The following is a 10,125-nucleotide window of genomic DNA, read 5'->3' as shown; positions in this document are numbered from 1 at the left end:
GGAGATGAGGTTTATTAACAGGGACCTTAGACATGGAGAGGTCCCTGGGGATCCTGCAGAAGGGGTGTCAGGCAGCTCTCCCATCCCAGCGTGGGAGGAGAGGTGAGAGGAAGCACGCACAGCCCTCACGCCCACTGTGCAGGCTCCTGCAGAGACACGGGGCTGGGAGCACATACTTCCTCCCTGAGTGAGTCTGTCCACCCTTAATACTGGAAACTTTAGCCCTTGCCTTGGTCCTGTAGGCCTGGACCGTGCACTGTAGTTCCCGTTACTCCTCGACCAGAGGAAAGGGAATGAACCGCCTTCTAATCGTGACCTTAGACACAGCAGAGGCTCCTACCCTTCCAGCAACTCGCTCTCTCCCTGTGATGCGTTTCCTGCCCACATGCCCCTGCGCGCCAGCATCAACTCCAGCCCCTCTCTCTGTTCGCCTGTGAGCCGCCGGGAAGCAGAGAAGTTTTCACCCATCAGGTAGAAGAGTCACTTTAGCTAGGAGACCAAGGAAACGGAAACAAGCTCCTGACACAGTGAAGGCTGAGACCCTGACGAGAGACGACCTGTGTGTCCCAAGGAAGGACAGTTGTTGACACTAATATCTGTATGTTTCTGTCCCTGCAGCCTTAGGAAAATCCAAAGGTACAGTATCCTGGGTAGCTGCAGGCCATGTTCAGTCTGAACGCTGAGCGCACTGCGCCTCAGCGAGCTCTGCGAGGGGATGTGTGTGTGGTTGCTTGGCCGACGGACTTGAGGTGACTGTTCCCATCGTTGAAGTGGGACCTGAGCCGAGGGAGGCCACCGGCACCATCAGCCCGTCCTGCAGGGTAGGCAGGCGGGCGTGGCCTGCGGACGCACAGCTTGGCCGGTGCCCGGCCAGCACCGGGTCCTGCTGACTCTGTGCTCTGGACGGCAAGTGACAGAAAGGATGGCTGTTTAGATGTCTCCTGAGGCCGGTGCCTGGTTCTGGTCTCATGCTGCCCTTGTCCCTGTCCTGCTCCCCTGCGTCTCCCACCTGGGAGGAGCGAATGCCCCCAGAGAGGCCGCATTCGCACTGACAACAGCTGCTTTGGCAGAGGGTGAAGCGCAGCTGCCAGCTGGGGCGAGGCCGGCCGGCGGGCGGGGGGCTCCAGGAGTGGCCTGGCCATCAGGGGAGCCCTGCCTGTCTCCTCGCTCCCCTGGGCCCAGGAGGGTGCTAAGGCTGCGCTGCTGTTCTAACACCCACCTGCTTGAATGTGTCCGCTTCGTGGGGGAGGGGCGCCGTCTGTCACGCACGGGTAAGCACGTGTCTTTGTGTCCCTCACCAGCATGGGCGTGAGGGTGATGGACACGTCCTGGGTGGCGCGAAGAGGCTCGTCGTCGGCAGGCCGGAAAGGGTCGTGCGCCCCGCCCTCCACGCAGCCCCCCGCCCCTCCCGAGGAGCTGGCAGCGCCTCTGCCCTCGCCCCTTCTGGAGCAGCCCCCAGAGGACCCCATGGTGCCCTCGCTTTCTCCATCCGGCCTGGGCCTCCAGCCTGGGGCCGAGCGGACCAGGTAAGCGCGGGCATGTTCACTGCACCCACCTCCGGCCTCGTGGACATCCTCACCCCCATTTCTGAGCATTCCTGCTGGCTTCCTACATCGAGCTGGCGCCCAGTAAGCCACTCCAGCTCCCTGGGTTATCAGATGAAGGCCAGGCTTTCCAAGAAGTGCCTCCCAAGCCAACAGCAAATGTGTCAGGTGGCAGCTTGCAAAGGGGTGAGAGGAAGCTCAGTGCCCAGCTCTCCATTTCCTGTTTCCTCTCCTCCACCTTTACATTTGGAGGGGCCATTTTTACTGCTAAAGTGGGTGCCAATCAGGGAAGAATGGAGTTCATATGGTCACACTGGCCTGGGGACCTGCAGGAGGTCATGGGGTCACGCTGGCCTGGGGACCTGCAGGAGGTCATGGGGTCACGCTGGCCTGGTGACCTCTGCAGGAGGTCATGGGTCACGCTGGCCTGGGGACCTCTGCAGGAGGTCATAGGTCATGCTGGCCTGGGGACCTCTGCAGGAGGTCATGGGTCATGCCGGCCTGGGGACCTCTGCAGGAGGTCATGGGGTCACGCCGGCCTGGGGATCTCTGCAGGAGGTCATGGGTCATGCCGGCCTGGGGACCTCTGCAGGAGGTCATGGGGTCACGCCAGCCTGGGGACCTCTGCAGGAGGTCATGGGTCATGCTGGCCTGGGGACCTCTGTAGGAGGTCATGGGTCATGCCGGCCTGGGGACCTCTGCAGGAGGTCATGGGTCATGCTGGCCTGGGGACCTCTGTAGGAGGTCATGGGTCATGCTGGCCTGGGGACCTCTGCAGGAGGTCATGGGGTCACGCCAGCCTGGGGACCTCTGCAGGAGGCTGCATGGCTGTTTTCCATTCTCCTGGGGGAAGAAAAAAGAGAACCAGATCATTGTATCACTAGTTGAGTGAACATTTGCAAGACCATGTCCATCCAGAGGAAAGATGCCATTTGTCCCTTGAAGGCGCCTGCCTTCCAGCGAGCAAATATCACAAATGGTTAAGGCTCATGGTCTTGCCGGGGTCTCAGCAGGAGGTGGCTGTGCCTGGCCCTTCCTTGGAAGGGGTGTGGTCAGAGGGGTTTCTAGAAGTGGGATCTGCACAGCCAACTACTTTGTCGTTTGTTTCTACCTGTTCTCAAACAGCAATCCAGAGACCTAGGAAAGCTATGTGAAATCAGAGGCCCCTGTGCAGTCAGCTTTCCCTCACGGCCACTGCTGGGAAAGGCTGGAGACTGAGAAGTGAACCTTTTAGCCCAGTCTTTCCTCAGGTGCTCATGCACCCCCACACACGCACACACACATGTATGCATGCACATGCCTGTGTGCACACAAGCACGTGCACATGTGCACATGTCCACACATGTGGGCATACACACATGTATGCATGCATATACAAGCACGTGTGTGCGCACATGCCCACACATTCATGCACACAGACACACACACATGCATACACACCTCAAATGAAGGATTGCAGACTTTGTTTTTTCCCTTTAATGAATAGAAGGTATTTTCCTGTGAAATGGGAAATTGATGAAGGGATAGAGGACAGTCACGGAGTTGGAGAGGGTAACTGATGCTGGTGTTGGGTTGTTGCTGATGGCTCCAACTCAGAGGACAGGCGGCCCTGGCTGGGTGCTGACTATCCTCAGGTCCCTGGAGGGATGGGCTGGGAGCGAGCTCAGTGGGGAAGCAGAGGGGGTGCGGTGGGCCCTAGAGGCTGCCGAGAGGAAGTGGACCAATAGGAGACTTGCTGCAGAGGCTCCCTTTGCAGACACTCACTGGCCCCACCCTGATTTCCCATCTCTGTTTGGTGTCAACAGCATTTGGCATTAAATGATATTTCTAGAAAATGCCCCTCAAAGATAGATTCCCCGGCTCTGAGGTGTTCCCGAATGTTGTGGATGGGTGGCCTTGTGCGGTCACTCAAGGGCAGGGAACAGCGCCCACTGGTTCAGAGTATTCGCAGGGTCAGTCCCTGCTGCTCGTCCCCTTTCCCGAGTGACCAGTCCTGTGGCTTCCCTTTGGGTGCCAGTGTCCACACTGTCTCGTCCACTCTCTCGCTCTCCCTGCGCGGATTCCTCCCAGTGGGAACCCGTGTTCCATTGCTTTTCTGTTTCTTTGTCCTGTTCCCTGGACATTTGCAGCCAGATGATGTTTCCTGCAGTTGCTGATTGCTGTCAGGGCTCCCTCCCCTGAGGATGGCAGGCCCTCCCTCCCTGTGGCTGCTTCCAACCCTTCCCTTCCCGCCAGGTCCGCCCCTCCTCCCCTCTGCCCTCCAGGCAGGTGGCTCTCCAGGCAGGCTCAGCCTCTGCACCCTTTCCTCTGCTTGGCATTAACTCCAACCCCAAACTCTTCCCTGCCCTTTGCATCCCAGCTCACTAAGCAATGCGTCCCCAAACCAACCTGCCCTCAAGCGGGCTGTACCTGTGCCTCCCTCCAGCGCGCCTGCTAACCGCTCACCCCCACCTCTCCCCTGGGTCAGCTGCACCTGTGGTGCAGAGAGAGCATCTGGGCAGCAGCGTAGGTAAACGCCTGGTTCTGCGGGAGGGGGCGCAGTGCAAGTGGGAGGAAGGAGCAGGGGAGCTCCCTGGTCCCCAGATTCTTGTCTATCTAGAGGGAAAAGAAGAGCCTGTTACCTGACAAGAAGCAATTATTTTGTTTGCTTGTTGGGTGTTTTGTTGTTTATTGTTTTACTTTACCTTCCTCTTGATGGAGGCAGAGATGGGCGGAAGGGTGGAGAGATCATTGGCATTAAGGTGATCATTGCCTGGTCACCTCAGGCCTGAAGAATAAAGAATGAGGCGAGCCTGGCTGGCATGGCTCAGTGGCTGGCGTCAACCTATGAACCAGGAGGTCAGGGTTCTATTCTCGGTCAGGGCACATGCCTGGGTTTTGGGCTCAATCCCCAGTGTGGGGTGTGCAGGAGGCAGCTGATCAATCACTCTTTCTCATCACTAATGTTTCTATCTCTCTCTCCATCTCCCTTTCTCTCTGAAATCAATAAAAAATATATATTTTTTAAATTTTTAAAAAAAGAGTAAGTTGAGGGTTTCAGGTTGTGGTTGCTTCTATTGTTCATCCACAGAATAGAGAAAGGAGCTAGTGCCGTCTGGCCCTCTGGTGAGACGGTCTTCCCCTTGCAGATCACTGTAAATATTTCTTTTCTTCGTCCAGTGCAGCTAGAGAGCAGTTCGGTTCCTGAATAGGGGTTGCTGGGAATTGAGAAAATGAAAGAAAGACAGACACAGAGATGGAAGGAAAAAGCTGGGGCTGGGTGGGACCACTGTCCTCTGATAGAGAGACAGGGACCCAGAGCCAATACAGCGCATTCATTTTATACAACAAAAACCAGGGAGTTTTACTAAAGGTCAAGACAAAGGAGATTATGTGCATTCTTGGGTGGGCCCGGGTCATATTCATTTCCTGGTGCTTGGCTGGATTTAGATAACAAAACCCACCCCCTGGTGCCTGGGCTGAAGGTCAAGCTGATAACACTCTTGCCTCTGGCAAGGCATGTTTCCAGGACGTGGCTCTGCCAACGCCACTGGATTCAGCTGACAATAATTAAAGAAATGCCCATGTGCCTTCCCAGGCGCTCTCTACAGATCACCAGCTGTGGGGTGACACTCATCCTGAGCAGGGGCACCTACTACCGCCTGTGGCCTTCCCTTTGCTCCCCCCACCCCCGTGGGGAAGACCTGCTCCAGGGCCCTCCCAGCCTTTTCACCAAACCCCGGTGGGACGAGCTGTATATTCCTGGCTCTGTCATTTAGAGTTTCTAACAAATTTAGGAAGAAATGGCTGTCGCTACTTGTGGAGAAGAAATAACCATTGCGCAGGATTTAGGTTTCCACACTTCCCGTGTCCTGTGTGAGGGCATCAGAGTCCAGGTGGGTTCTCACTAGGATGAAGTTAGCTCCCAACTCCAGGTCACCTCCTGGTTCTCTAGGGGCTGCCTGCAGCATTCTGCTGAAACACGTTAAAACCCTGGCCTGTTTGGTTCAGGGGGTAGAGTATTGGCCCTAGGACTGAAGGGTCCTGGGTTCAGTTCCAGTCAAGGGCATATACCTTAGTTGCAGGCTTGATCCTTGGCCCCGGTCAGTGCAGGTGTGGGAGGGAGGCGACCAATTGATGTCTCTCTCTCACATTGATGTTTCCCTCTCTCGCCCTCTTTTCCACTCTCTCTAAAAATCAATGGAAAAAATATCTTTGGGTGAGGATTAACAAAAAAAGAAAGAAAAAAACACATGAGAATGGAGATCGATTGGTAATGTCTGCCATGGATGGCATGTTGGGGGATGGTAGGGAGCAAGGAGTCAGTATTGATTAGCTGGCCCTGGTCTGGGGGTGGACTATGAGTAGGGTGCACTTTATCCTTAGGAGGCAGCCTGAGGAAGAGCCAGCAGTGAAGGGTGGGCCCTCCTTTGGGACCTGGAGGTTCAGGGTGTCCCTTGATCAATTGAAGGGGCTCCAGAGGCCCCCGGTGCCATTGGCCCTGGTCCCCTCCAAGCATGGGGGGCTGGGACTGAACTGCCCACATTTGGGAGCACAGCCAGCTTCTGTTCCAACCTTACCATTGCTGGGATCTCCTGAGTTTGAGGATGGGTCCCCAAAGTCCTCCCCTGCTTGGGGGCTTTATGGGGGTTCAGGGAAAGCAGCTGGAGAGTGGGGAGCCATGGCCACGCAGTCATCAGACCTCACTCGGCACACGGGCTCTGCTGTGCTGTGGATTCAGGGGACAAAGCTCTTCGGTGTCCCAGTTCGCGAATGTCCAGGTCCCAGTGTGGCTCACAGGACAGAGGGGGAGGTGCCCGGGGCCTGCTGCCCGTCGCTCATAGTCTCTGGTGGTGAGGGAGCTGGCAGCCAGTGCCAGGCAGAGGAGGAGGTAGGGCCCAGCCATCAGAGCCCCAGGAGGGCCAGGCACCGCCAGGGTCGTCTGGGAGGCTGAGGAAGGGCCTGAGACACCCAGAGCCAGGCAGACCGCGCTGGTGAGACAGGCACGTTCTGCATCCACGGGGAGGTGCTGAGTGGCCTCTTGTGTGTTTGTGTTTCAGCGCTTCTAGAAGCAAGGAGCTTTCTCCAGGATCTGGGCAGAAGGGAAGTCCGGGTTCCAGCCAGGGGGCACCCTGTGCCGGAACGCCAGCAGGCACCAGCCCCGGCCCGCAGCCGGCTGACCAGAGCCCTCACACTCTCCGGAAAGGTACGTCCCGCCTGGGGCTGATGGCTGCCCGCTGCCTGGAAACTCACTTCCCCACCAGCCTGGGTGCTCAGACACCCTGTGGCCTAGCGAACCGGTCCCCATCTGTGCATTAGCGGTTAGAGGTCGACCAGCTCTCAAAGGGACATTTCATCACCTTTCCTCAGTTTCCTCGTTTGAGCAGTGGGCTCGTCAGGCGGGTTGAAGGTCTGGCTTTCTGTACACCAGGACCTCTGCCCGGGGTGATGCGTGCCTTCCAGGCCCCGCCAGGCCCCCGCAGCCATCTGTTGTGCGGGGCCTCCTGCCCCCAACCGGGCCTTACCCAGCTGCCTGCCCCTGGGTTGTTTGTGGGATGTGACCAAGAGGGGAACCACTGGCTTGTCCCGGAGTCCTGCCCTTCATATTTATGTCTTAGAGCTCTGGGAATTCCTGTGCTAAGCCCTCGCCGCCCACCCCAGAATCTGCCATGAAAGGCACTGTAAAGGCCATTCCCTCTGAAATGACCCCCAAGCTGACGACCTGCTCCTGGTGACGGTTGACCAACAGGGGCCGCGGGGAGGGGAGCGTACCCAGCCTTTCTGTTCGCTTTCATCTATGCTGTCATTTTTCAGGCTTCACATTGTCTAAAGGAGCCTTTGTTGGCTCCTTTGTTGGAGCCTTTGTTGGCTTTGTCCTCGTTCTGGCCTCTCCAGCGCCTCAGAGGGGCTGCAGCTCCAGGGCTGGGGGCCCAGGGCTGGTCACCTTGTCCATGCACACCTTTAGGGCCGGTAGCTTTCCCCCTGCCCGGCGCCAGGCCACAGCGGCACCCATGACCCTAGTCTGCCCTCAGCAGCCTTCCTTCTGTCCCTTCCCATCATGCCTCATGCACTCCACAAATAGTTGTTGGGCCCTACTGTGTGCCGAGCTCAGAGGGTGTAACCGTAGCAGGTGCACAGTAGGGGTGTAACAGCAGCAGGCGCAGCTCTCAGGAAGGTGAGCGTGGAGCGGTACCGCAGGTGGTAGTGTGGGCACTGCTCACATGGACCCTTCCACACACAGGCGCTGGGCCGCAGCGGTGGGCTGGGGTTTCAGCATCCAGGGTTCCTCCGGCACCCATAGGGTTCCCTGTGGTCTAGAAACAGTTCTTTGGTGGTTTGTGTGCAAGGCCTAACCCTCCCCAGCCCTACACTGGGGTGATGGCTAAGCCATCACTTTGTCCACAGGAGTCAGGGCTCCTCATGCCAGCGGCAGGCTGGGCTTCCCTCCTCACAGCAACAGGGCCTCTGGGGGACTCAGGTCCCTTCCCAAGGGCGTTTGGTAGCTCGGTCACCACTGAAATATGCAGCTTTCTCCGCCTCCTCCACAACTGGCACACTTGGCAGTTTTAACACCTCTGTCTTTTGGCATCACGGCCTTGTCCTGTAACTTCCCGGAGTGGCGATGTCACACAGACGTCTTGGTGCTGTCACTGCTCCCCTCGGCACCTTTGGGAGAAGACAGGTTCAAGCATGGTCCCTGGTCCCCACCTGCTCCTCACCCGGGGAGCAAGTCCCACCCGGGCCGGCAGAGCTGCGGGTGGTTTATTAAGTCAGGATTATACGGGGCTTCCTGCACACGGTCTCATTGCATCCCTGCCTGCTGTGGAGAGATTTACGGGCGTGCCCCGGGGCACAGTGGGAAGATGGAGGCATTTGGGCCACATTGATTGACCCTGGAGAACATGTGCTTGCCTTGTCCACGCTGCACACGGAAGGAGCCAGGGCCGTGCGTGAGGTGCGATCAGCATAGGTTTTCCATGGAAGGGGGGGTCCCTGAGGCCTCCTTGGGGCTAAAGGACAATCTCTTCTGGAATTAGTGGCACCACAGGCAGCCCCACTGGGCTGATAGGTTGCCCTGGATGTTCCCACTTCTCATCCTCCCGGCCATTTCCAGTTCGAAGTGAAATGTAGTTGTCATCCTCCAGCAGGACTAAGTCAATACACAGGGACATGGAGGCCTGCAGAGGAGGTCGGGGCACGCTGTGCCCTGTGCACAGGGTGGAGGGCAGGGCGGGCGGACGGCAGTGCTGGGCGCCGGGCCTCTGTGGCCCACCTACAGGCTATCGGTCACTGAGGCCAAAGGTCAGCTTCCGATGCTGACAGTCGCCCATCCTGGGCCCACCGTCACATGTTGAACTCTGATTGTCGTCTGGGCTGTGGCACTGGCTCACTCTTCCTTGGGCCACCGATCCCTTTGTCACCCCAATGGTGACTGGCGCTGGGAAGCCAGCCACGGCCTGTTGGGGGGAAATGTGTCTGTATACTGTTGTGTGTGTGTGTGTGTGTGTGTGTGTGTGTGTGTGTGTGAGAGAGAGAGAGAGAGAGAGAGAGAGAGAGAGAGAGAGAGAGAGAAAGGAGAGGGAGAGAGGGCAGGAATCCAGAGAAGAGGAGTAATTAGTGAACAGAAATTAGGGAGGACATGAAAACTTGCAAGTCTAGGTGAATTTTTAAAAATTGTGTTGCCTGCTCTCAGGGTGCCAAGGGCTGGAGTGGCGAGGGGTAGGAGGGGGTGAGGGGTGCGCCAACCCCGCATGGACCCCAGGCGTCATGGAACAACCTTGTGTGTTGCTGTTGTGTTTTCTCTTCCAGTTTCCAAGAAGCTGGCACCGATTCCGCCCAAGGTCCCCTTCGGCCAGCCAGGCGCTATGTCGGAGCTGCCCACCGGCCAGCCGTCCCCACTCAGCCTGTCGCCTACGCCCCCGAGCACCCCGTCACCCTACGGACTCAGTTACCCGCAAGGGTACCCCTTGGCCTCGGGCCAGCTCTCCCCGGCGGCAGTGCCCCCTCTGGCCTCTCCTTCCAGCTTCGCCAGCACTTTAACCAAATCTCGGCCCACCCCGAAGCCCCGGCAGAGACCCACGCTGCCGCCCCCGCAGCCGCCCACGGCGAGCCTCTCCGCCTCCAGCCCGCAGTCCACGGAGCACCCCGTGCTCGACGGCATGGCCCCCGGGGAAAGCATGTCCACAGGTAACCACGCCCAGCTTCCTCCATTTTCCACGAACTTGAGCACAATGGGCCGAGGGAGGGCTGCTGGTGCCACTGCCTGTCAACAACCCGTTTGCCGGGGCCGGCTGTGCTGGTGCCAACGTAGCTCCCCAGGGGATCCCCTGAGATGCCCCTGCAGCCGGTGAGAGCAGCTCGGGAGGGACCCAGCTGCCCTGCAGCGGGCCTCTGTGGGGGTCTCCCAGTCCAGCGCCCGCAGCCAGGGCTCTGCGTCAGCCCTAATTTGGGGGCTGAGCGCCCGAGCTCCTGGGAAAGCTGGAAGCTGGGAGAGATGGCAGACCCGCTGGCACCTGAGCACAGTGTGCGGGAGGCCTTCCCCATGTCTTCAGAAACCCTACGACAAAGAAATTTCCTTTTATATTGAATAAGCCTAATAGAA

The 10,125-nt window shown here is 58.2% G+C and overlaps 1 protein-coding gene across 1 annotated transcript; it reads left to right on the top strand.

Annotated features, from left to right (window-relative positions):
• Positions 1-1,302: 1,302 nt before the first annotated feature.
• On the top strand, positions 1,303-9,710 carry LOC102442981 (rho GTPase-activating protein 44-like; the record flags this gene model as incomplete). Its single annotated transcript, XM_023749246.1, has 3 exons — positions 1,303-1,526; positions 6,584-6,729; positions 9,333-9,710. Coding segments are annotated over exons 1-3 (748 nt in total), but the record flags the coding sequence as incomplete, so codon positions are not given.
• Positions 9,711-10,125: the final 415 nt, after the last annotated feature.

The sequence above is a fragment of the Myotis lucifugus genome, unplaced genomic scaffold (genome assembly GCF_000147115.1).
Source record: "Myotis lucifugus unplaced genomic scaffold, Myoluc2.0 scaffold_4351, whole genome shotgun sequence".
In the NCBI taxonomy this organism is placed as follows: Eukaryota; Metazoa; Chordata; class Mammalia; order Chiroptera; family Vespertilionidae; genus Myotis; species Myotis lucifugus.
Note: the sequence above shows the minus strand (reverse complement) of the source record. Positions and strands in the feature narration are given on the sequence as shown.